Source organism: Leuciscus leuciscus (assembly GCF_965113295.1).
Source record: "Leuciscus leuciscus genome assembly, chromosome: 8".
NCBI classification, from domain to species: Eukaryota; Metazoa; Chordata; class Actinopteri; order Cypriniformes; family Leuciscidae; genus Leuciscus; species Leuciscus leuciscus.
The window spans coordinates 20432042-20459743 of record NC_138732.1 but is presented as its reverse complement, the minus strand read 5'-3'; the positions used below and the strand labels follow the sequence as shown (position 1 = coordinate 20459743).

Here is a 27702-nt window from a genome sequence, read left to right as displayed (position 1 = left end):
ATGATTACTACGTTAATGTTTATTTTATTAATATTCGACCAGTTAAAATACCGGTTATTCGACCAGTTAAATGAACTAATTTCCGGGCGAAATGCCATCGCCCGGAAATGAGTTTTTGCAGGGTGGGAAGTTTACAACTATGTCAATGTTTATTTTATTAATTTATTATCCAGGTAACGTTATTCATTTTGACACACATTATCTGGTGGGTCTGTCACTTTAAGGTGTTCTGTACGCGTTTTCACTGCTGAACGCTGATTGGTCGACAGGCTCTATTCCCCCTCTAATGTTAACACACCCACAGTGTGAGGAAGATAGAAATTTGTGTTCGTTCAGTCCTTTAAAGGCGAAATTGAAAATAGGAAGGACAACAATTACTCCCTGCATTTCTAATCGGAATCGAGGACGTTTGCTACTACTCAGTCGGGACGGACATGGCGTCTGCCAGCTCCTGTATCGTGGTAAGTGTTACTGTACACAAGTGTCTTCAATCATTTACACCGCAGCGCAACACTTGATTAGTCACTGTACACAAGTAAATAATTCATAACTGTTTTGGCGATAAAACTATATTTTCTTCCTATATCCATTTTATCCCTAGAATTTATCCTGATTGCATACACAAAAGTAACGTTATTAAACGTTAGTGATTTATAAATATTTCCGTGAGGTCTAACGGGGCCTGGGAGGAAAGCACGCGTCTCACGCATGGCACATGTGATGCAGCCAAACAGGATGCATGCAGTCATTTCTGCACGTATGACCAGTTAAACGAGCAGGGATTTCACTCGATAAAAACGCTGCGTGTACTCGGTTGTATTTTTATTTCAGTGTTTATCAAATGCCTTGATCATTGGATGAAATCTGTTAATGTAAGTTATGTGTAGCGCGTTCAGGTCGAAAAGCGCGCAATTAGTTTTAGTTTGGATTTATAATAAATTTATAAATGTAACGCATACCAACCACTAAGGTCCGGACCTCAGTATTTTTCCGATGTGTAACAGTTATAAGAAAGGTTGTGAAATAAAGGCTGTGCGTATATTACACTATGCCAAGAAAACAGACCTTCACATCTGAGCTGACAGCCCAGCAAACACATTTACGTTGTGGCAACGTCTGTGGCACGTTGCATTTCTGCGATGGCAACGTCGCTGTCTACGTGCTCGCAACATTGTAACAACCTAGACTTGAGACGCAACAGGGCTTACGTTGTTGTGCGACATTCAGCAACTGAGAGACGACTTTCTGACACTTTTTTTTTTTTTTTTTATGCTAGAGAGGCCTATAGATATCCCCATATAGCATTTTATGTTTTGAGGTTAATTTTTAATTAGTCATATATATTAGAGATTTTTTTTCTTTTCTTTTTTTATATTGTTTATCCTTATTATTTAATGGGGCTATCAGTAAATTAATCAACACCTGCAAGTGTACACTTTGAAGAGTAAAAATTACAGAAGGAATTACAGAATTTTCGCGCTTCAGGGCAGTGACGAGTACATAATAGTCCAGTGGTTGTCAAGACACCATTAGCACAACCTTAAAGGGATAGTTCACTTTGAAATAAAATTTTGGTATGTTTTAGCTTACCTCAAGGGCATCCAAGATGTAGGTGTCTTTTTTTCCACAGTAGTTTCAATTTTGATATTTTTAGGTCAAACCGTTCTTGTCTGTCAGTCATATAATGCAGGTCGATGGTCACTGTCTCAAAGAGCATGCACAGAGTCCAAATTAAAACAATTCCCCGTCGTCCAAATTAAACAATTCCCCATCGTAAGTACACATTGATGGCCTAAGACACGAAACGAGCGGTTTGTGTGAGAAAACGAACAGTATTTATATCGTTTTTACCTCTTGTACACAGCCACGTCCAAGTGATCTGAGAGCGCGGGCGGGTATAGATATATACATAGATGTATATATACATAGACATAGATGTCGCCTTGGCTACGGTTTCGTTCCAATGAACTGCAGTAGCCAAGGCGACTTCTATTGTATATATCTATACCCGCCCGCGCGCTCAGATCACTTGGACGTGGCTGTGTACAAGAGGTAAAAACGATATAAATACTGTTCGTTTTCTCACACAAACCGCTCGTTTCGTGTCTTAGTTAGGCCATGTGTACTTACGATGGGGAATTGTTTAATTTGGACGACGGGGAATTGTTTTAATTTGGACTCTGTGCATGCTCTTTGAGGTGGTGACCATCGACCTGCATTATATGACTGACAGACAAGAACGGTTTGACCTAAAAATATCAAAATTGAAACTACTGCGGAAAAAAAGACACCTACATCTTGGATGCCCTTGAGGTAAGATAAAACATACCAACATTTTATTTCAAAGTGAACTATCCCTTTAAGCAATGGCCCTGAACGGTGGTTTAATGTCAACATTGTGACAACGCTGTAACAACCTTCACCACACAACGTATTTATAGCAACCTTTTGGCCATGTTGATAAAACGTTGTTAGAATGTTGGGTACGTTGTGCCAACGTTCTGTGTTTGCTGGGAGCGGTCAAATCATCAATGTCAAAATGTTTGAGAGATAATTATAAAATAAGTACCTACTCAAGAGGGTATGTGATTCTTGACGAAGTCAAGGAGACTGAATGAAAACGAACAGCAGATATTCAGCCGTTACCCCTGTAACTCCGTAGTCCGTAAACCAAGCAGCTGTGCTACTTTCTTTTCCTGAACATTTAAATATTTCAAACAGCCATTCAGATTTTTTACACCAAATACTTAAATAATAGGCTACTTACAGACTTAGGCCTAATAGACTATTTATTTTTAAAAAAATTTTACACTTCATTTTTACTTCTGGGCTAAACCATGCCCCTGATATTGATTTGAAAATGTTCTTGGTTGATTGAAAATGTTCTAACATTAACTAGTGAGACCTTATTGTAAAGTGTTACTAATTGGTCCTGTTACAAAGACTGTTACTAATTGCCCATGAAACCCCTTAGCAAACTCAATGTAGCGACCTCTGTAATTATAAACCCCTGTGTATGGCCCTTTGGTCTTTCGTGTGCAGTGTGCTGATTTGTGCCGTAGTGTGCTAATAGGAATGACTCGGGGGAATTAATCATCCTCTTCCTCTGCCCTAAATTAAGATATTATCTTGAGGATATAATTTTAGACAGACCCATCCTGTGCTTTGTGATTGGGTTTTATTAATTAATCAAAAGGTGTGGTAGATTCTTAAAGGGACAGTTCACAGATTTTGTTTGTAATCAAGGTCAGTTTTGACCTCACACTTTTTCGTTTTAATCCCGTACACCTTTCCATTCCTGTGCAGAACACAAGGACAATTTAAGACTGTCCTGGTCTGTCATTTCCATGCAATGACAATGAATGGCGAGTGAAGGTGTCAAGCCTAAAAAAGTATGCAACGTCACCAAAAAGTTTAAAAGACTTGTTCTGTATTACAGGTCTTCTGAAGCATTTGTATGAGGAACATACCGAAGTCGATGTCATTATTTGCTGAAAAGTTGCACCCGAAGGTTAGCTGTTAACAACTGCCAATGAGTTGAACATAAGAACCAGACCAGTCTGGCAAATAATGATTTAAATTTCGCTCTGTTCCTCATAGAATCACCGTTGTATGACATCAGAAGGCATGTACTATAGTGCACAAGTCATGTGGACCATATTTATGATTTGTTTGATAGTCAGTACCCAAAAAGTTAGATAAATATACTCAGGGAATTCTGTCACCTGAAGGGCTGAAATAATGTTTGCCAATTTATTTGCCCCAGGCAGCATTTCTTAATTGAGAAAATTGGCTCAATATTCTGATAGAGCTGAGGAAAGACATGTGACATGCATGTGAGTCTAAAGCAGGAATTTTACTGGTGTGAAATATGGCTCACTACATCTGACAGCACACCGACTTGCATAATGTGCGCTCCTGCAGCAGCAGCATGAGAAACTAAACTTTGGCTTGCAACCATTGCATACTAGGCTTTAAAATCCATGTCTTATCATAGCCATGTCTACTGATGTGGATTGTGCTTTGGGGTTTAAATCTCAAGGTACTGGCACCAGCAGTAAGCAGAGACAGGGAAGCTCCCAGAGGAGCCTTTGCTGACAGATGCACATTGTTTGTCTGAATCTTCTTCAAGGACAGTGTGATAACACTTATTAGAAAAACAAACAAAGAACAGGCTAATCTACTTCTGCTTCCCTGGAATTGATCTGCTTCTACTTTGCCTCCACAGTGAGGAAAAGTTAGATATGTCCTTTAAAAAAAAAAAAAAAAGGTTGTTTTACACATTATACATCTGCTGTTTTGAAAGATTTCCAGTCAAGGTTCTTCTCAGGTCCACCGGCAGGGCAGGTTATACTTTTTCAGTAATTGGATTCTAAATACTATATTTACATTCTTCATTCAGAACAGTTATTCTCAACCAGGGGGCCAAGTCAGCAAGTCTTAAAATAATTTAATTTTAGTTATATTAACAAAGTCTTAATTAAAATGCTAAAAAATAAACATGTACCAAAATTAAACAGACATTATGTTTTTTTTTGAGTTAGTTTGTTTATTTTTATTACAACAGAAGTACCAGAGATACATAGCATAGACCAGGAGGGCCTTCCGATATTGTCTTGGGTGAAGGGGGGCCTTGGAGTAAAAAATTAGTCAGAATCACAGATTTTAAAGATACTATGTAGTATGATTATAGTATAATCTGAAGGGGACTTCATTGTGTTTATGAATGCATTATTTTAGGCTGTCGTTTTTTACATAAACATATGCACAAAAAGCAGTGGATAGGAGATTTGACGTATGATCTTAGCTTGTCTGTCGGTATGAAATGGGATTCTGTGTATACTAGTTCTGACATAATGAGTAAAATCTGCCCCCGGTTTCACAGACAAGGCTTAGTCTAGTATCAGACTAAAATGCATGTTTGAGCTGTTTTAACTGAAGGGAACTTGGGAACATATTTCTTAAGTTAATATATATAATTGAACAACACACTAGAGTTAAACTTACATGTGCTTTTGTATGTTAGTGAACATGAAAATAAGTGTATTAACTATTAAGTTTAGTCTAAGACCGTCACTTGGGTATCTGCTTAAACTCAGATAATATATGCGCTTTTTTAAAGTCACTCTGGTGAGAACATAATCTCAAATGTTACAGACAAATGCCATCATGTTATCGCCAGATGTCTTGAGAGCAGGAGAGTTAGGCAATGGGTTATAATGTTGAAGATCACCTTTCACCTACTAACCTATTTAAGGCTTATCCTGCTGTAGATAAAAAGGTTATCTATCAAACAGACTGCTCACTGTTCTTTGCCCTATCAGGTATATGATATGATGGAATGGTGTCATTTGTGTATTTTAGATCAGTGATGAAGAGCAAGGATATGACCTGGACCTCTTCTGCATACCAAAACATTATGCTTCTGACCTGGAGCGAGTGTATATTCCACATGGACTCATCATGGACAGGTACGAGGCACATCAAACAAAGTTACTTCTTCGCTAAGAAGTCTTGCCTAATGAACCTGAAAATTACAAATAATATGCAACCTGAAGACTGTTGACATTGCATGTTTGTGGAGCTGACTAGTCACTCTGGACTCCTACAGAACTGAACGTCTGGCCAGGGATATCTTGAAGGACATGGGTGGCCACCATATCGTTGCTCTGTGTGTGCTCAAAGGGGGCTACAAGTTTTTTGCTGACCTTCTAGATTACATCAAAGCCCTCAATCGCAACAGCGATCGTTCCATTCCGATGACAGTGGACTTCATCCGCCTCAAGAGTTACCAAGTACGGCTAATAATCATTCATCCTTCTTATTGAATGTAGATTCAACCAGGCCTGTCTGTTACTTACTCTCTTTTGTTTATTGACAACATGAATGAAATTTGACCCTTTGCAGAATACACACTTGTTTCAAAGTTGAGTGTTGATGTTACTTAAACAACATGTCTTGACTGAACTCTGCTTTCCCCTTTTTCAAATATTACAGAACGACCAATCTACAGGTGACATCAAAGTGATTGGCGGCGATGATCTGTCCACGCTCACAGGAAAGGCAAGCATCTTCCTGTGAATAAAAATAATCCTCACTATTTCAAGATAATCGTTATGATAATGTCTAAAATCTTATCCTGTGACTTTCTGGTGACGTTTCTCTATACCAGGAAAACATGTTGACCTCAGTTCGTAAAAACTAAAATTTGAGTACACCCAATGGTGTATGATCAATAAACAAAAAATGCATGAGTCACAGTCAGTGGGTGATGAAATATTGTTTTTGCAGTCTTAAACATCAAAATTAAAACTCTTTCTCCTTTTCTCTTGACATCCTTTTTGACACCAAAAGAACGTCTTGATTGTCGAGGTATTTGTGAATTTTTTTTTTTTTAAACATATATATTTAAATAGCTTGTATTATCTAGCAAATGTTAAAAGTGTTTGTGTAATCTTTACTCCGTTCATCAGGACATCATTGATACTGGGAAGACGATGAAGACCCTGCTCGAACTTCTCAAGCAGTTTAATCCAAAAATGGTCAAAGTGGCCAGGTACAAATGAATATAATGAATAAAAATGTAATGAGTCTCCGATTGTTTGTCTTTTAGGTATGGATCTTATTCACAGCAGTGCCATCTTTGATTTTTAATGGGAATGAAAGCGAGGCTGTGAGGGATAGTCATACATCTCTTCAGTGGGTTGTACTATTATTTTATGTGTTTTTGGATTGTTTTTCTGATGAAACACTGCAAAAAGAAAATTATAAGTGGCCCAGGAGCTTCACACAGCTTTTTACTGCGGATGCCATTGAAAACACGGTTAAGTCTATCCTTCACAGCCTCGCTTTCATACCTGTCATGGCGCTGCTCTGAATAAGATCTATTGAATCAGTCTTTGTTAGCTGTAGGTAAATATTGCTGAGCTCTGTGTAGTAACTCCCTTGTCTATTATTGATCACAAGTCCAACAAATGCCAGATACTACTACCTACTTTTGAGTTTATAAGCTTTACGATCTCATATACTAAACATATTTCCATCATTCGTTTTCTTTGCAGTTTGCTGGTGAAGAGAACACCAAGGAGTGTTGGCTACAGACCAGACTGTAAGTGGATTACTGAAAAAGCTTTCCAGACTTTTTTTGGCATGCAATTCTAAATGGCTTTGATATAGTTTGGATTCATTTCACTTCTCACAAGTCATGTTTATATGTGAATACATGGTGTTTATTTCTTAGGGTTGTACAAACAGCCTCAAAAGACTAAAACTCAATTATTTTGACCACTGAAATTCCTCCTATTGATCCTTTTAAAGGGATAGTTCACCCAAAAATGTCTGTCATTTACTCACCCTCAAGTCGTTCCAAACCTGTATGAGTTTCTTTCCTCTGTTGAACACAAAATAAGATATTTTGAAGAATGTGGGCCACCAAACAGGCTCAAGGCCCCATTGACTCCCATAGTATGAAAAAATAAAAATATATATATATACTATGGAAGTCAATGGGCCCATCAACTGTTTGGTTACTCAGGAAGATACAACTATTTCCTACTTGCATAGGAAAGAAACTCATACAGGTTTGGAACAACTTGAGGGTGAGTGAATGATGACAGAATGTTTTATTTTTGGGTGAATTATCCCTTAAGTGCAATGCTGTCTGTTGACCACAAGGTTGCACACTTTTCTGCATTGAAGTACAAGTTGCCAAATCAACAAACTTTTTCATTAACCTCCAGTTTCTTTCCCCCCCCCCCCTTTATCCTCTAGTTGTAGGTTTTGAGGTCCCTGACAAATTTGTGGTTGGATATGCACTTGACTACAATGAGTACTTTAGGGATTTAAATGTAAGTATCCTAAAAAATATGTTTTACAAGAAAATACTATTTTAGTCTTTCTACATTAAAATTGCATGCTCAATTCAATGCGTTGCTTGCCGTTTCTTTGTAATTATTTGTGAAATTTACTAGCAATTTCGAATTGAAAATTGTTTCTACACCATTTTTAGTCGGTTTAGCAATAATTTAGAATATCTTTATCATTTAAATTGCAAATAGTTGCCCATTATAACACACATCTGTTTGATTTGTGCTGCAATTCCGGCTAACTACTTCTCTCATTTTGACTTGCAGCACATCTGTGTCATCAGTGAAACAGGAAAGGAGAAGTACAAAGCATGAGAAGCCCTGAACTTCCCCCTTTAGCTTTGTATCATTCGGTTATTTTTTTAAATATGGTTTTCATTTTATATCCATTTTGTATTTTTTTAGTAGCGCAGCTCACCGCAGGTTAGCAGGTCCTGCACTCAGGGTCTCTGGTGAGGTGTGTGCTGTCAATGCACCTTACATTTACTTTAGCTTATACTTCCACAGGCAGCCCCACACACATTATCAACCACAAACACTTGCAGTTCAGTCTCTGAGAATAGAGGTCCTTTAGACTGCTGCTCTTAGTTACAATGGGAGTTTTAAACAACCATTTGTGTAATAATTCCCTTTAATTTATTTTAATGACTTGTACAAGTTATTATAGGTAGATGTTTATGTTTAAAGACTAGATAGATTAAACAGAATATTGATTTGCTATTCAATAATGAACATGCATTTGATTTGCTCAGATGGCAAAAGGAGAACATTCATGTTTCCCAAAGACTATTTGCTGTGTAAAACTGTAATGATAAAAAATCAGTGAGTATTGAGAATGCATAAAATGAATGCTTTTACATGTGAATGTACTTTAGAATCAGGGCAACCTGATTTTTCAATTACATTTTAAATCTATTGACATTTTAAAGCCAAATATCACCTCCTTGTTTTTATTTGTAATTGTTTAATTTTGCAAGATATTATCAAGATATTTATTCGTCTACTTGCTTTAGTCTTGCTTCCTAATTATAATAATGGGATTAAAATGAAATGTGGAAAAAAATCTTATGGTGCCTTAGATGGTAAATTTGTACGGCCAGTTATGCTACCATATGAATACAGTATAAAAATGAAATGAAACTGATGAAAAGTTGTTCAGCCACCTGTCAATCTTAAACTTTTTGAATAAATGATTCAAAGAGTTGAATATTCTCCTGACTTTCCTTATCTCGCCAACATTGTTGAACAGGTCACATTATAATGTAGCACACTGTCGTTTTAGGAATAACTAGTAGCATAAAATTGTTCTGCATTTAATGAATGTCATAAAATAATATTAAAATGGTGTTTCGTCGTGTTAATAGTTAATACCAGTACAGGCCTATTCCCTACTTTCCCTTTTGTTCTGGTCAAAACTCCATTTTAACATTTACATTTATGCCTTTACCAGATGCTTTTATCCAAAGCAACTTTCCACAGAGGAACATAAGCAATTCGTCATAGAGCCAACAGTATTCATAGTATACGATGCAAGGTTTATAAGAAAACTAGATTAAGAAACAAAAGCAGATATTACAGCAGATCACAAAATCGAGACTACATAAATCTTGCTCTTAAAATATTTTCTGAAATAACAAGTGAATAACCAGGTACACATAAGGAAATGTATTTATTTTATTTAACAGCATTGATCATCTACAGTACAGACATGCAGTGTTTTTCCATCACATAAATGCATGGGTATGTTGAGCTCTCGGGCAAGGATCTGCTGTGGCTCTTTGGAGTCTGTAAGTGCTGACAGGTCTTACTAAAGCAGAACAGTAATACTGGATAACACCACATTCACCTCCAGTATTTATGTGCTGCTATAGTACATTCTGCTGGTCTCTTGCGCTGGGTGGAGGGTGGAACACAGAGAAACAGTCCTCTAGCAGCTCTTGATGATCACCAAAAAAAAACATAACGTACCGCTAGTGTTGTGACAGTCAGAGCATTTGACATGTTCATTCTCTTCCTCTCAGTGTGGGTTCAACTTGCTATTCCGGTAATTAACCAGTGATGACCATGTTATTTCTAAAAGCAACTTCCAATTCTTGCATTTCATGAAACACTAATATTAAGATATATTTTTAGAATTAAATGTTCACCTATCAGTTATCATACATATGTCTGTATAATTATGGAATATTATAACTATGGAAATATTGGTGTTATCGATGGTTCCAAATGTCATTAAGAGGGAGCGCCACCTGGTGGTTCTGAGAGAGGAAAAAGGGTGGTAAAATAGGCCTCAAGTTTATATACAATGTTCTTTGAAAATAAATTCAAAATAGTATTTTTGCGTTTGGTAATTACAAAAAAAGAGAGATACACCACGATACATTTGAAAATACAACCTGCAAATGCATACCAGATAATAAAGTATTTTAGAGTTTCTTTCAGTTGCGTATTAATATGGATAATCTGTATTTAAATGATAGGAAATTATCATTTTAAGAGCTGCTGTTAGTATACATAGTTGTTGATTAGCAACTAATAAAGTACAAAAATAAGAGCCCTTGCCAGGCAGACATGACCAGACATATCCTCAATACTGCATGTCACGGTCTGGTGTGCAGGGGCCTGCCTTGTTCTTAAAATAAAATATACATTATGTACATGTACATTAAAAAGAAAGGAAAAAGGATTTATAGAAAACTTTTAAATCAATTGTTGCCTACATTAAAAAAACAAGCTGAATACATTTACATGCTTAAACTGAATCATCAGCATATTTAAGGCAAGTAAAAATAATAATATAACATGAACATATTATTCTATATATTAAAAAATGTATTTAATATTTTGTAGCTACAGGCCATGCTGGGGTTGTAAGAAAAGCTCCAGACACGCACATTCAGCTGGATGCCACATACAGGGTGTAGTTCACTACTGCCTACTCAGCACTTTTACAATTGTGTAAAACAACAGAAATAGCCCCATGTTGAAGTGAGCGGAATCAAACAATTAAAAAGTACAAAATATATTTCGTTTAGTTGCCAGCCACCTTCGAAAATGTATATCAACACACCGTGGGGTGTTTCCTCATCTTCCGATTCGCACAGGTTCCCTAAATAGGCAACTTCGTACTAATAATAAAAGAGGATGTTGGTTATAAAGCTATATTGAGAAATTCGAGTTAAATACAAACGACCGATAAAAAGTCGAACTTTTCATTGACACGCGTCAAAATGAAACAACTTTCAGATTATGATCGTGTACTAAACAAAGTGACATTAAAGTGGGAAGCTTTTCTCCGCGCGCGCACAACTACAGCAGCGTTTTCAAACAAAGGCTCAAAAGTAGTGAAGGCGACTCAACGCCAACAGGCGCGTTAAACACCCCCGTCTCTTTAGGAAGGTCAGACGCCTCAGAAATTAATGAACAGCACACAACTTGACAGCGTGAGAACGAGGAGGAAAAAATCCTGAAAAATAATTCCCCCAAAAATCCAAACTTACCTCGGGTCCAATCGAAAATGGCGCCGAAATGTAAAAAAAACGCACCAAATTTCATTGTACGGTCTCCTGCAAAGCTTTGTGGGAGCGTGAGCTGTACAACATCCCCCGTAGAGTAACGGAGGAGGAGTGCAACTGCAGTGTCGTGGCACGTTTACTACTTAGGCAGCACACTATATCCCCTCAGGATGTTGTCATGCCTTTTGGAGCAGCCAACTTGTTCTCTCAACAAACAAAGTTTCTGGTTTTAATGGAGTATATTCTAATAAAACCCATATAATCTTATAATTCAACCTCGTAATTGTTTCCATTAAACGTTTTGTACTGGCTTAATCAACCATTATTGTCTCCTTCCTGCTTATTTGTTCTGTAAGCTCTTGATTATTCTAAACCTTAAAACAAATAACTCTCTTCCTAATCGTTTTATTATTTTAACAGAGGTGATTTATTTCTACAAAAGTCAGCTGAAGTTACCATCACCTGACCTGCGTAATGACCTTGCAGTCGCCTGGCTGAAAATCTTGTGTCTCTTATTAAAAGAAGAGAAAAGAAACATTGTCTGCTGCCAGACAAAGGCCTTGCAGTGAGCTGTAAAGAAACATGTGACTCTGGTGTTGCTCATTCCTGGTGTGTTCTGTGTAAAGCTATTTTATGCCAAATTGGATTTAGGGTGGAGAGAGTGTGTCGTCACACGGTGAAGTGTAATGTGTAGGACATGTTTTGACAGAAGTCAAAGTCTAAGTCACGTAGAAAAGAATAAAGTAAAACCTTGGTAAAACTTAATGTCCTTTGTCTTTACCTTTATCTTAAATTAAAGGAAATTATTTTTTAGGATTTTTTTCTTGACAACTCCATGTTATTTCATCTGTACTATATTTGTGGGTAAGATTAAGGCCTGGCTTCACAGACAGGGTTTAGATTAAGTCATGATCAGGCCATTGTTAAATTAGGGCATTTAAGTAGCTTTTATTAATGTGCATTAGAAAAAATTATTCTGGTGAGCACCTTGAGACAAAACAATGGCACTGACAAATCTTAAGATATGTCAGTGCAAGTTGCTTTCAGACAAAACAGCTCAAACATGCATTTTAGTCTGGGATTAGCTTAAACCTTGTCTGTGAAACCAGGGGTAAAAGTGTATTCTCTTGTTTATTTTCTGTATTTTGATGACATTCAAGAAAGTATAAGTAACTATTTTTCTCAGAAGCATAAAATCTCGGAGAAATCCACTACAAAGGAGAAACGATGTTGGTAGTAATGGCTATTTTGGTAGTAGGGGTACACAAACAATACACCAAGGCCAACAGTGATGCACTGGTGTAAATCATACTGAGGCAAGTATGGTTGAGGCGTCAAGTCACTGCAATTTATTATTTTAGAAAGCCAAAGGCTATTTTGAAGCATTCTAGCTATAGCCTATAGTAAACATAATTTGGCTGACAAGCTGAAAGTAACTTAGTAAACTTTATACACTGCAGTTAATAGCATATTTACTATAGAATTGTACATTTCAAATATCCAATATGTAACATATTCCTAATGTTAAACTGTGATATATAAGTATTTCACAAAATCTAAAGTATCTCTCTTAATTTAAAAAAGAGTATTTTTTAAAGCAACAAAGAGACTGCGCATGCGTTCAACGGCGTGCGCAGGGAAACGTCTCCAGGAAATGTGATTTCATTGGCTGTTTACCTGAACGGTTGCCATTCAAAAAGGCACGCCGGTAGCCATCAAGTTTCGGATTGGTTCACGATGCCGTCGGTCAGTCCGGTAGGAACAGAAGGGGCGGGACTCTTATCTGAGCTGTGGGTACACTGCAGCGTCCAGAAAATAGATAAACAGCATGCTAACCTATGATTGACGCAACTAAGTTACAAACTTATTCAACTAGATGCTGACACGCCAAATTGTCAAACAGAAGTTGTCAGAGAGGAGCCGCGCGCTTGTCTAGTGATTTACATGCGTTTGCCCAGCAACCCATCACGGACAGCAAGCTAGTTAGCAACGTGATGATGGCCAGCTGAACACTGTTGTGCATTCAACTTTTGGTATTATTGCGCTCACTGTTTAATGACTTAACCTTCATGCTTTCCTGCTTTAAATGTTGCTTTCTCATCATCCTTTCCACATGCACTCCAAAACTTGACTGGAGCTGTTTAGATTGGTTCTTGTCCGCCATCAAGCTAAGCTAACAGCACAGGAATAGTGTGCATGGGCCAAACCCCTTTCACATTAGCTCGCAGCTAACCAGCCGCTGGATCTACAAGTTTGCACCAGAACGTGGAGAGTTTTCTTGGAAGATACTCGGTGCACGTCGAACAAGCAGAATGTTGGTTTGCAGAAACCCACGGATCATTTCCTTAGACATTGATCGAGATCTACATTGACCCTAACAACGACACAAACCCCAATCTTTCTAAATTGGCTATAAAATGCACATAGTAAGCTGAGGCCTTGATCTGCTTTGTCCGTTTCAACGATGTAGCTTTGCAACCTATGTGCTTTTTTGTGGCATACGTACAAGGACAATAACGATGAACAATCAAGGAACCATGTCGCAAGAGAAGATGGAGCTGGACCTGGACATCTCATCGTCACTTGTTCAGAGTGATGGCCACTTGAGACGATCTAACAGCGAACCCATGATAAACGGCCTAAGGTGAGGATTGATTGCATTTCTCGTTGTGTTTATAGCAGTTACTGTCTTATGTTGGTATGTTATATTCATCTGGACCTTATGAACATTTCGGAAGTTTCTCTCAACCTGGTGAGGGTTGACCTGCCTACTTGACCATGCTGAAAGATCCAGCTTAAGCTAGTCGCAGACTGGTTTTTAATTAGTCCAAACTGGCCATGCCAGTTTAAAGTGGTCAAGCTGGTTTTTGAAACCTGGTTGCTGGAAACCACTACTTCCAGCTTAAGATGGGTTTGTGAACAAAGATGCACATGATTTTGGGGCATTATGGGTAAGTTCCCACACAGTTAGGTTAGTTAGAACTTTGTCCACCAGTGTGAAAATTCTCATTTGGCTTCACATATAAACATAATTATACATATACACAAAGTAAAAGTTATTCTCACAAAGAGTTGCTTACCCTTTTTTAATGGAGTAAATATACCCCATTTTTAAGAAATGTCGGCACCGTATAATTTCCAGATTGAAATGCATAATGCTTTTGAGAGATGCCATGCATGGCTGTTGTGTGTGCTCTCTCACTGGTATAGAGTAAAGACATGCATCCATGCTAGATGAACATGCTTTGAGTCATCAGGGCTGCCAGTCTCTAAAGAGAAGACTGTGTTGGTGGTATAAAACTCACACATTAGTATTGCGATTAGTGTTAAAGTTGGCATGAAATACATTTACAGTCTATATAAATGCTTATTTTAGATCTTAGCAATTCATCTGTGCGTGACATGAAATCAAAATGGACCAATTTTGTTTTTAATTTATAGAATATTGCAGATTTACTATTATTTTTAATAATTATTAATGTGCCCTCGTCATCCTAATCCGAAATAACTTCTTCCTCTTGCAGCGTCTTCTCCAATGACGTTTTTACTGGCACGAGGACAACCTGTCGCTCGCATGACATCACCGCAATAACAAACCACAACGATCCAATCAATTCCCAATGGACAAAATGTCCCACCCTACTTTTATTTTCTTGTTTGAGAAACTTGTTTCACTCGGATGTGTCTTAATGGGGAAGAAAGGATGCAATTTCCTTTTCATGCTGACTTTGATCAAACATTACAAGGTTAAAACATTTCCAGTGTCATAATTAGACCTTCCAGAGAAACAACAGAATTTTTTTCTGGTGACCTATGTAGGACTCCTCCAATCATTTAGTGCGTCTAAAACTCCGCCCCCCGCATTCATCTGCATCTATTTGAGTGCAGTGCTCGCATCTCAATCCAGTCAACAACTGATGCATAGAACCAAGTCTCTGCCCTACATTTTCTTGATATTACCCTGAAGTACATTACAATATGGAAGAAAAGCTCTTTCATTACTTCAATTTCATTGTGACTTAAATGTAACTTTTTTTTTAGTACATGAAAAGTTTAAAGTTCTCTCTCTTTCTCCAGTGATGCTTCACAGGTGTTCCAGAGAGAGGTTCTCCGCAGCAGAAGAAACAGTACAACTGTTGTTCGACCTAATGTGGTACGTAGCAAGGTTCAGAATGCTGTGAATGTGAATTAATGTTTTGTTTAATGCAATTTGCGTATTGGATGTTTTATGCTTTTTAGGTTCCATCTTCGCCAGTACGTGTTCCTAGCACAAGACTACAGAGAATCAAACAGGTACAAAGTTTGCGTCAACATTCCATGAAATATGACTTGAACATATTTCATAGTCTATGATCTTAATAGCATGTCAGACCCACCACTTTTATGTGTGCATATGGGAGTGTGTGTCTTAAAGCACATGCTAAAATTAGATTTGAGTTTTTGCAAACCACCAGTCTTTCTGAATTAGACTGGTTGGTAGTACTGCACTCCAACATAGCTTTATAGATGTGTAGAAAGTAACAGTGATATTTAGTAGAAGTGAGATTTAGTAAAGTGTCAGTGATATTGTAGATAGTCACAGTTGGTGATATTTCCTCATATGAGGTTTCTTATATGCTTTCTTGTTTGTAGGAAGAGGGTGTTGATGTGATGAACCGTGAAACTGCCCATGAACGGTAAGAGCTCACATCTGCTGAACCCCCAAGGCATTGGTTTATCAGTTGTTGACTGCAGGTTTTGTCTATTTCTGTAGTGTTCATAACATTCATGATCCTGTGTACAATCAAATAAGAGTTTTATTAAACTGCTCGCTCTGCTCATTGGTTGGAGGGAAAATCGTCAGTGTTTAGTGACGTCTCTCCTCATTCCTTCCTCTGTATTTATTTTCCTTTATAATGTCGATTTATCTAGAGAGGTGCAGGCAGCCATGCAGATGAGCCAATCTTGGGAGGAGAGTCTTAGTCTGGTAAGTTTTATTTTTTTTATTAAAAAAATACACTACCCTTCCAAAGTTTGGGCTGGGTAAAAATTTTTTCTTTAACTTAAAAAAAAAAAGTCTCTGCACCAAGGCTGCATTTAATTAAAAAAGTAATATTTTTAACTCTTATTTACATTTTTTCAAATGTAATTAATTCCTGTGATAGCAAAACTGAATTTTCAGCAGTCATTAAGCAGTCAGTGTGTGTATAACAATACAAAGTAAAAAAGCAAAGTACATAATTTAGGTTAAACGTGAATCTACGCACAGTTATAACAATTTTGCTGAAAAATTGAGACCGCGTTATACAGATAATATGCATGCAGTAGCAATGTTGCTACACTTCCTCTTTCCCTTGTTGATGGGACTGTGGAAGGGAAAATGGAAGCATGCTAGAGAAAAGCTCATGGAGTCAACAGGGCCACCGGTCTCTCAAGATCAGACTGGATTGGTAGTATAAAACTCCAACACTGCATTAGTAACGAAGTGGTTAATTTGCAGTAATACTGTCATGTTGTGTAAGTGTACTAAGTGATTTATATTGTTTTGATTCAAAAGAGCGATAATGATCTTGAGAAATCTTCATCGTCATCTCCAAAGAGGATTGATTTTGTGCCTGTGTCTCCTGCTCCTTCACCCACCAGAGGGATTGGAAAGAAGGTATCATTTATTTTCTTCTAAAAGATGCTAGTGTTTTAATTCAAGGCATTATGCTTTAATTTACCTCTCTCTCTCTGAGCAGCAGCGTTTCTTACCTCTCTCTCTCTCTCTCTCTGAGCAGCAGTGTTTCTCTCCATCTCTTCAAATTCTGGTGAGCAGTAACGGTCTGACGCCCAGCCCTGTTCCCAGCCCAACACGCCGCTTCAGGTGCGTTCTGCTTCAGTCAACCCGCTGATGTTAGGCATAATATTATAGAATAATTAAAGCCGAGTAGCTGATATCACTCATCAAAAAGTTTGCCCGGCAGGAGGAGTCAGAGCCCGATCAACTGCATCAGGCCCAGCATTATGGGCAACCTCAAACGCAAAGGTAAGGGAGCGTTCACAACACATTTGCTTTTATGTCATTAAACTTGGTGGGAAACCTATAAACCTCACTTTCTCTGTATGCTCAGGTGAAATGGAGACAGAAAGCCAACCCAAGAGACTCTTTCAGGGAACCACCAACATGCTGTCCACAGAGGTGTCCCACTTGCCTGAACTTAACACTTGGTGAGTTCGCTCAGTTGGATTTTATTTTAATTGAGTATCTTTATATAACGATTGTGTATTTGGATGTTAGGTTGTGAACCAGGGTTTTTCCTGTATTGAAAGTATTTAAGCGGCCGCCAAAATGAATCCTTTGTCCTGCCAAAGATTTATGTGATCATGTAATATGACGCTGTTCTGCGGTATCGGTACCAGCTAATAGCTCGCTGCTTAAACTCTCCCGTGAGTATTTGTGCAAGCGATCTGAAGAGTGTCAAAGGTTTCTATTTACGTGTTTTTGCAGCATTGAGCTTTGCAGTCAATTACAGACATGTTGAGTGTGAACGCAGTGGCCAGTCAGATGTTTATCAGAATCCTCTCAAAACTGCAAAGTTTGTCCAGTGCAAGTTCTGCATGCTTGAATCCTTTATTTTAACCAACAAAGTATAAACACTGTCAATATGAGATTCATTGCACATCATTGACAGCTTCAGTGGTTAAAATGCAGTAATCTTCGCTCTGTATACTTTATTTTAAGAAATGTATGCTGCTAACACATTGCAAAGTTTCTGGATTGACTACCATATTTATGCTCGATTTGTATCGACTGACAGTAACTAGTGGTCGACCGATATTGTTTTTTTGGATTGACGATATCTTAGAGTGGGGTGGTCGTGTGTGTAAAATTGGAAAACAAATCTTTAAAATAAACATGCTTATACTTTAGATGACATCTTGAATCTGCAATCCTATTACAGTATTTTTCACAAATAAAGTAATTGTTTAAAAAATATATGAATATGTGAATAAAAAGTAAACACTGTAACTGTGCACTCAGTACACTATTACAATAGATGGATAGATAAGATAATAAAAAGATCGATAATTTTACCTTATTTTCACTTTAAATGAAATGCTAACATTTTCACTTCTTCCGTCCAGTGATAATTGGGAAACGATTGAAGCCTAATGTTACTATAGCAATGTTTCTACATTTAATTGTAATTTAAATGCCACACAGAATGTGTTTTTCATTCCATTGCACTACTTTTCCATCGTTTTGAATTTAAACGTCAACCTAGACGTACGGTTAGGTTAGTGATTGACTGTTGCGCTCATCTCGAACCTTTTGCAGAGTAGGCTATTGCTTTCTAAAACGCGGCACTCAAGTTAAAATAACTTTTAAAAACGGCGTCTCTAGACCTGCACTTAAGTGCGACTCGTGGTTTAATCACAAAAACGTGTCCTATGTTAATGGCTGAACAGGGCATTCTTATTGCGCTGTTATTTAAGCAGACAGTTTGCCTCGTACATTGTTTAACAGCATTAACAACAAGCCAAAGAGGGCAAGGTTTCAACTTAACTAAATGCATTTTAAACGCTTGCATTGTTCTTGCTCTCTCCATGCAATAAATGCACGTTCTTAAATGAGCGAGGTTTTCTTGCTCCTTTCAATTTGGTAGTAATCAAAAATAAAGTCAGAGTTGTGTATCAATATTTACAAGTAAATATTAAAGGTCCCGTTCTTCGTGATCCCATGTTTCAAACTTTAGTTAGTGTGTAATGTTGCTGTTAGAGCATAAATAATATCTGTAAAATTATAAAGCTCAAAGTTCAATGCCAAGTGAGATATTTTATTTAACAGAAGTCGCCTACATCGAACGGCTCGTTTGGACTACATCCCTCTACTTCCTTTAATGACATCACTAGAACAGTTTTTTGACTAACCTCCGCCCACAGGAATGCTCCCTCAACTCTACCGAAATTCGTTTATGTACTTGCGCACTTCTTATAACTTACTTTGTTTACTCAGCTCTTATGGTGATTTTCTGAAGTAAAACTGATGCTTCATCTTTTGTGTGATGTACAATAAACTTTATTAAACTCATCAGTATATGTTTGATCATCATTCGGACCTGATCCGAAACAGCAGACTTGTAGGCCATTAATAAATAATGGATACATACAAGCAGATTGACAAATACGTTTTAATAACCGTAATTAAACTACTAATCTATACCTGTTCCATCTCTATACAGCACTCTGACTCTGTAGGCATTATTGTCCGACTCGAAATGAACACCGTTACTGAGAGTTTCTGATATTATCATCATTCCGTGAGATGAAATTGTCCTGAGAGACTGAGCGCGAGCTCATGAAGCTCCGCCCCCTGGGTCGTCCAGCAGCAGCTTATTTGCATTTAACCCTCAAACCGTATTCACATTACAGCCCTTAATTCCGTAATTGTGGACAAATGTGGGCACGGAGGTCTCAGGTGTGATCCAACAATTTTTTTAAAATAAATGTTATATCACTATCTTCGATAAAATAAAAACTATCCATTTATGGTGTTTTTTTTTATTTTTGGGGTATTTTTGAATTTATTTAAATTAATAATACCATATTTTCTATTTAAAATATGCTTATTTTTATGTTATATTTAATATTTCTTTAACTTCAGTCAAAAACATCATTTCATTCAATTCAGATAGCTAAAACTTAAAAAATGTGGTGACTTTGGTGACATCTGGTGTCTTATGTTGGTATAAAATTTACAAAAAAAGCAATAATATCAATTATTTCAATAGTAAATATGGCTTTAGTACTCAATGGCTGCATATAGGCTGAACTCTATAAAACTGTTATAATAAATGTAAGTTTTTGACTTTATCACAAGTTAAAACTGTAATTTAAAAAATATATATATATCTGTGTTAGGTGAGACAATACAAAAATGCAAAATATGCTTAGACAAATATGACCAAATATGACAAATAAGTAGTAGATCATTTATTGTTTATTTTAAACAAAAAACATCAAATTTAAAAATATAAAAAAAATGTATTGGTACAAAACTGAAAAGAATAAATTACTTTGGTGACATCTGGTGTCTTATGTTGGTATAAAATTAACAAAAAATAAATTAAAAATAAATAATATCAATAGCCACTAGATGGCTCTACTAAAGGGCTGCATGTAGGCTCTATAACTCTATAAAACACTGTTATTATGAATTTAACCACCAAGTTTTTGACTTTATCACAAGTTAAAATTGTAATAATATATATAATATATATCTTTGTTAGGTGAGACTGTACAAAGATACCAAAATATGCTTAGACAAATATGACCCATCAAATATGATGCTATAAGGAAAATACAAAGTAGTTGATCATTTATCATTTATTTTACACAAAAACATCAAATTTCAATAACTCAAAAAACGAATTGGTACCAAACAGGTAAGAATTAACAACAATAACTCAAAAAAGTAAGTGTTAAGTAAGAATAAACAGGTAAGAACAAACAATAATCATAGTTATAATGTGTTCATGCACTTGTGCGCATGTGTGTGCGTGTGCACAGGTGATTTTAGAAAATAAAATACAAATTCAGTCATTGGCTCATTCAATTCTTTGTTTTTATATGTGTGAGTGACTTTTTATAAAAAAAAAAAAAAAAAACGGCTCTGTTATTGGCTCATTGAATGCTTTCTTTGTGTGTGTGTCTGTGTGTTTGTGTGTGTTTTTGTGTGTGTGTGTGTGTGTGAGTGTGAGTGTTTGCCACAATGAGATTGTTGTACAGGATCACCCCTTCATTTGTGTGTATGTATGATATGCATTGTGTTGGATCTATTGATTTTTTTTTGACAAAAAAAAAAAAAAACGCTCTGAATTACAGTTTTTCCCATTCATTCCTATGGGTGCCCATTTTTGTCCACAAAAGCGAGATTAAGGAGTTTTTTTTTTTCACCCACTTAACATTCTTGAATCGAGTCAAATTTTTTTTTGTGTGTTCAGGTGGCAAACTTAGGAAAAGTTGGCAAGTCTTGTACCGCTCAGATTAAGGAAAGTATTTTTAAAAAATTAATACAAATGATTTTGCCCACATTTGTCCAGATTACGGTTTGAGGGTTAAAGGGCACATACTAAAACATACACACTCTGGGGACATCAGAGACTTATTTTACATCTTGTGAAAAGGGGCATAATACGGGACCTTTAAGATACATATTCACGAAAATACAACTTGTAAATTACACCTTGATAGCACGCAAACATTTCTGCCCGTTTTCGTGTGTTTGTCAGCCTATGCTTTTCTGCTACAGACTGAAGCGCGGGAGTAGCCTATAATGCGTCGCGCCGTTATTTTCAGTTAAAGGAAAAATACTGCAAATGTCTGGTGTTATGTTTCTGATTGTTTGGGGCATTCTACAGTCACACCACTGTGTTGTATCGCCCCGAACCGTGAATTTTGTGAACCGTTACACCCCTACTTATTACAGATGTTGAGCTACCTCAAAGTTTGCCTTGATTCTACGTTTACACTTTTGCATTGCACACATTGTAACATTTTAAGTTCAAGTGTTTCTTTAACACTTACTATATCTTAAAATAAGACAAAGATATTTGTGTACATTTTATTTTTGACTGCTAAAATTTATATAATTTGTTGTTTGCCTTAATGTGGATAAATAAAAAAAAAACTGTGGTTTAAATTCAAGCTTTTCTACTTGTCTTAAAGGTTATTAAAAAGGTTATTCCGAACGATATGAAACATTATATATATTTTTACTATATTTGCTATATCGCACAGCCCTAGTAGTATATTTGGATTCATTACTAGTTAAGAAGTATGGATGCAACAATACCATCTTCGCTTTCTAGCTCTTTCTTCTCTCCTTCAATTGAAATGTACACTGCGGTGTCAATTCACTGAAGTATATTGTCCGTTGCGCTGCGTATTTCAGAGCGCAGCACACTCATGATCCAGTGTTTTCAGTGTCTCATAGTGGCTTGGTTCACAGTAAATGCTTTTAACTCCATCCTGCATGTGTGTTTAACTTGCATTTGTAAAAGCAACTGGTACTAGTTAGGGTTGGGAGAAAGTTTGCATCGCGATTCTCTCTCCAATGATTCTTGATCGATTCTGAGAATTTTATAATCTATTCTGAGCTTCGTTTTTAACTGCAGATGTCTCGCCCACCGGTCCTCTCGTTACAAATGCTCTATGAAAGCATAATTTGTCGTTTGGAATGCAGTGGGGTTATATATTAAAAATATGAAACTCATTGACAAAAGGCTGCTTTCAATTTCAAAGGCTCACGTGTACTTCGTGAAAAGTGCTCGTGCATGCGGCTGTGCGACTCCAAGTAGTTAAATGTACTTTCATCTCATGCTTTTATGACTTGAAATTAATGTAAACAGTCAGTTATCTCTTAAGGGATTAGACGGGACAAAGACATCTTGTATTTCAAAAGACATCTGTGCATTCGTGTGAATGCAGCTTATTAGATCTCCCGCTGTCTGTGTCATCAGTAATAATCAAAACAGTAAAGCTAAAAAAAAATTTAAAAAATCAGTCACGGCTCTTGAATGGAACATTTTCTTAAATACTGAAAGCATTCTTTGTTTATTGCTTGTAATGTTTCTTTGTTCCTCATTATTTTGGCTACTAACTATACCAGTTCACATTTGCACATTTTCCCAGTGGTATTGAAGATTCTTATTTTGAGGTTTTGTATCAGTTAGAACTTCCAGTGTTGTGACAAGACTAGCGTTTACTATGTTAACTAAATGACAAGCTAAAGAGAATACTCAGCTTTCATTAGTTTCATTTCTTTAACACTTGAATTTACTTAAAGGGTTAATTCACCCAAAAATTGTGAATTTTTCATCTTTCGTTCTTTCGTTCATCTTCGGAATACAAATTAAGGTATTTGATTAAATGTGAGAGCTGGCTCACTGCTCCATAGGCTTCTATGGGATCGAAACTTGCCGGCCCAGAAAAGTTAGTAAAGACATTGTTAAAATAGTCCAAGTGACTACAGTGGCTCAACCACAAGTTTATCAAGCGACGAGAATACTTTTTTGTGCGCAAAAATAACAACTTTATTCAACTAATTTTCTTCTGTGTGGGCCTGAGTGAATTCACGTAGTGTAGCAGCGCTTCTGTGTTGTACGTCACCACGTAGGCTCACTATTGGCCGACGCCGGTCATGTGTGTGTTATGCGTGAGCCTAAGTGGTGACGTACAACACAGAAGCGCTGCGCTGTTACACTACGTGAATTCACTCAGGCCCACACAGAAGAAAATTAAGTTGAATAGTCATTATTTTGGGGGGGTTTTGCGCACAAAGTATTCTCGTCACTTGATAAACTTGTGGTTGAGCCACTGTAGTCACTTGGACTATTATAACGATGTCTTTACTAACTTTTCAGGGCTGGCAAGTTTCGATCCCATAGAAGCCTATGGATTTCATCAAATATCTTAATTTGTGTTCCGAAGATGAACGAAAGTCTTACTGGGTTGGAACAACATGAGGGCGAGTAATTACTGACAGAATTTTCATTCTGAAACTAACCCTTTAAAATATTGTAAAATAGTATTACGGCTGCATGGTATTGTTTCTATTGCTAATTCTCCATTTAAATTATATATTGAAATTACTGTCAATTACTGTTAACCCCATCAGTGCTAAAATCAATGTTCTTTAACATTCTCACAGGAGTAATTTCAGACGTTACGGTTAGTCTTCGTTTTCTGCTCAGTCTATTCACAAATATTATTGTGGCTTAAATGGGAAACTTTGCACAGAAGTGTCTGGTATACAATTAATAGTAAAAGTATTTGTTTTTGTGCCGCTTGATTGTAAATGTTGTGAATGGATTCCAGCTCGGAATAATGGGCCGTCTGTAACACGCTCCATATCTGTGTTTCTCCACCAGTCTGTCTCCTGATCTTCTGGATGGGAGTCTCAGTAGCGTGGGCTCCTCCTCGGATTCGCCCGCGAAGATGGAAGGAGTGTCGCCCTCCTCCAGTAACTCTCCCCGCACACCCCTTCAGGACCTTTCCCCCAAGTGATCCGCCGAGAGTCACCGACATCAGAGAAGGATTGGGGCTGCTTTTCTTCCACTCATTCTTTATTTTTCAATGCCTTCCCAACATGGCTTCTGTTCTTTTCCTGAACTGTCCTGTTACATTTAAAGGAAACTGGCCCAGGAGTGTATTCGGTATGGGACAGACCCTAAGGGCATGGAGAGACTGTGGATGCTTTTTGCATCAGCTGCTATAAATGGATGTGAGACGTGGTGTATAGATCTGCATCAAAGCGAACAACGTCACGGAGGAGGATCTTGGATTCTTTCTTTTTTTGGTCCCTCAATTTGGCAATTATCTTTTTGATAAGGCTTTTGAAAAGAAAACCGCTGTAAAAAGAACTACAGGCGCGTTCTTTGATTTACAATCTTAGCTTGCCAGCAGGTATTGTGTGTGAGAATTTAATTTATTTTTTGGCTCTTGTTTTATTTGTATGTAAGTATGTACATAAGATTTGTGGCAAAATGTGCAGAGGCAAAATGCTTGACCGGCAAACTGACAGCCGCCTCTTCTGGAGTTTTAATAGCGGTGCAACTGCACTTTAAAGGGGCGGAATATCATTTTGGGCTTTGTTCTGAATCTGCATATTTAATTTTTCAAATAGGTGGAGGAAATGTATTTTTCAAAGAGCTTGGCACTTCGTTCTCTGTTAAAATGGTTTATGGTTGCTGTACACAACTAATGCAGAAGGGATTTAATATTGCATCTGTTAGTAACCACTAAATCCTTGATTTGAACACTAGAGAAACTAAAATGCCTGTTTCTCAACCTAAATATGTGCGTGCAACTTAATTTTCGCAGCTTTCAGAGAATGGAGGAAAACATCCAGGCTGGGTTGAGTGACTTGTAATCAAGCAAATGGAAGCATTTGGAGGAGAATAATTTTTTGTTTTTTTCCCAGCATTTTCAGAGGCTATTAACAGTGACCCATTCGGCAGTTTAATAGTTAAGCAGAAGTGCACAAAGATGAAATCCTCCCCATCGAGAGTCATTTGTGGAATTAATTTTTTTTAATGTAATCTACTGATACTGAAATGGTGTGCCATTAAATTTGTATATAAGAGAAATTGTACAACTGTAGAAGTTATTCATTTGGGGTTTTAGTTACTTTAGGAAATAGTATTTTCTTTTTGTAAATGTTTTTTTTCTAAATTTCATTGAAAGAATGCTTTATTTCCTCAAGCATGAGATAATGTATCATAAATTTAATTTTTGTGTGCAAGAAAGTGATTGTAAAATATTTTTCATTCAAGTGGATTGAAAGGGTTTTGTTTTTTTCACATAAGAAAAGGTGAAACTGCAGTTTAAATCTTTTTCTGAATGTCTTTGCAAACAAAAAGTGGGTCATGTAGATCCAGATTCTGTCCTGTAGTAATGGGTGAAATGTATTTCTAGTTTGCTTTGGTTTGTTTTTGTCCTGTGGACGTGTCGAATTCTTTATTTAATGATTTTACTCTGTCCTGTCGACTTGTACAGTACTTTTAAAGCCTGTGCATGTGAACTCTGAGGAGGACCTGAGAGCTGTTGTGAGTGTAGTTCTCTACTCTTCCTAAACAATTCTTGTTCCCATCATATCAGAGACTTTCAGATCCCAGAAATAAATTATTTGTCCAGCTGTTTTATTGCCTTGTCTCGTGATATCAAACTTGTTCAGTGTTTTGTCTGTGTGGTTCTTGTCTTTAAAAACACAATTGTCACAACAGAGGTGTTAACTGGTATGGTTCTTTATTCTTCGGTACCCTTAATTTTCATCCCTAATGAAATGTTCTGCTTGACCATGACAATGGACCCTTTTTCTCAGACTGTGCTGATGCATTTCCACAAGTAACTTTATAATTTTCAACTATCCCTAATGTTTCTGAAAGTGTTCTGCTTTTATTTGATCAAATACAGTAAGAACAGTAATTGCGAAGTATTACAATTTAAATAACTATTTTCTATTGTAATAGATTATTCCTGTATCAAAGCTGAATATTCGGCATCAATCCTCCAGTCTTCAGTGTCACATGATCCTTCAGAAATCATGCTGATTTAGTGCTAAAAATAATTGTGCTGCATTTTTGTGAAAACTATTTTTTTTTTTTTTGGTGAATAAAATAGTTCAGAAGAACATTTATTTGAAATAGAAACTGGGTATTTTTTAGGTTTTTCATTCTAAAACTATATGTATTTCAAGTTAAGACTGAAGGTATTTTTACACTTTCTAACGGTGAACTTGAAGCAAACCGACTTCATAAATCCACTAAGAATTGTAACCAGTTAACTAAAAATAATCGCAAAAATGGCACAGAAAAGGTAAGTTAGTTCTGAGAAAAGCAGTTACAAAATCCACTTATGTGACGGCTTTTATTGGTTGGGTATGCATATAATATTTAATAAAAGTGCCTTTTAAGTTTGGTAACATGTTGAACAGATATGTAATAAAAACTTTTGATTATTCATATTCAAATGGGGCTTATACTTCTGTCACATCTCTACTATCCAGTGTTCACTGCTCTGATAGCATTGCATTTTGTACACTGCAAAAATATATATTTTTAATCAGTTTTATTATATATATATATATAGCTAAGAAGATTTTTTTTGAAAGATAACTAATATCCTACATGGTTTTCAGAGAATATAGATTAAATTAACTTGCGTTAATACTAACATGTTGGATATGTAGTGAATTCATGTTTAGACAAAATAACTTTTTTTGCTGTATATTAGTCTAAGTTACAGTTTTATTATTATTTGAGCTATTTTATGTAGCAGATGCATTGTATTTTATATTGCTGATACACTGTTGTTTGTTAATGTGTGTGTAATGACTATGACTTCCAGAGACTCTGCAGACTCAGATTGACAATCTTGAGAAAACTCGTCTAAAGCAGCTTCAAGTTGCGGAGGCTCTTATGGCTATATCAATGAAAATCAATTCTCAACCACTGCTTAAAACCGTGAGTATTTTAGAGCCACATCTGAACTTCACCGTTCTCTCATATTTGTTCGCCTGCTGTCACCTCGATTTTGTATTATTCAGCTTGAAATTCAGTATTCAGCTGCACTGTTTAAAAAAATCTTGTTCAATTTACTGTCTACTGTGGCCAGATATTCACTGTAAGACATACACAGACGGACCTGTAAAACAACTGGTAATATAACTTTACGTGAACAATAATCTAATCTTGTGTGTTGTTTTCATGTGGCTGTCTACTATATATATATATATAACATTTACTGTATCTGTCTGTCTGTCCTTATTTCTCTGTTTTCTTTTTGATGCTTCCTTGCTA

General features: G+C 36.7%; 2 protein-coding genes and 1 long non-coding RNA gene across 3 annotated transcripts; 2 read left to right on the top strand and 1 right to left on the bottom strand.

Moving 5' to 3' along the window:
• Nucleotides 1–298: 298 nt before the first annotated feature.
• Nucleotides 299–9072, top strand: hprt1 (hypoxanthine phosphoribosyltransferase 1). Its single transcript, XM_082178646.1, has 9 exons — nucleotides 299–461; nucleotides 5365–5471; nucleotides 5612–5795; nucleotides 5998–6063; nucleotides 6355–6372; nucleotides 6474–6556; nucleotides 7062–7108; nucleotides 7771–7847; nucleotides 8133–9072. Exons 1-9 carry the CDS (start codon nucleotides 435–437, stop codon nucleotides 8178–8180), a joined length of 657 nt encoding a protein of 218 aa, XP_082034772.1. The 5' UTR covers nucleotides 299–434; the 3' UTR covers nucleotides 8181–9072.
• Nucleotides 9073–9525: 453 nt separating this feature from the next.
• On the bottom strand, nucleotides 9526–11802 carry LOC309505267. The gene is made up of 2 exons (XR_014208380.1): nucleotides 11366–11802; nucleotides 9526–10123 (listed from the first exon to the last, which is right to left on the bottom strand). It is a non-coding gene; the product is annotated as an uncharacterized lncRNA (long non-coding RNA).
• Nucleotides 11803–13124: 1322 nt separating this feature from the next.
• Nucleotides 13125–26041, top strand: pabir2 (PABIR family member 2). The gene is made up of 10 exons (XM_082177916.1): nucleotides 13125–14024; nucleotides 15458–15533; nucleotides 15620–15673; nucleotides 16013–16056; nucleotides 16292–16346; nucleotides 16917–17018; nucleotides 17140–17225; nucleotides 17326–17387; nucleotides 17473–17569; nucleotides 24274–26041. Exons 1-10 carry the CDS (start codon nucleotides 13900–13902, stop codon nucleotides 24407–24409), a joined length of 837 nt encoding a protein of 278 aa, XP_082034042.1. The 5' UTR covers nucleotides 13125–13899; the 3' UTR covers nucleotides 24410–26041.
• The last annotated feature ends 1661 nt before the right edge of the window (nucleotides 26042–27702 follow it).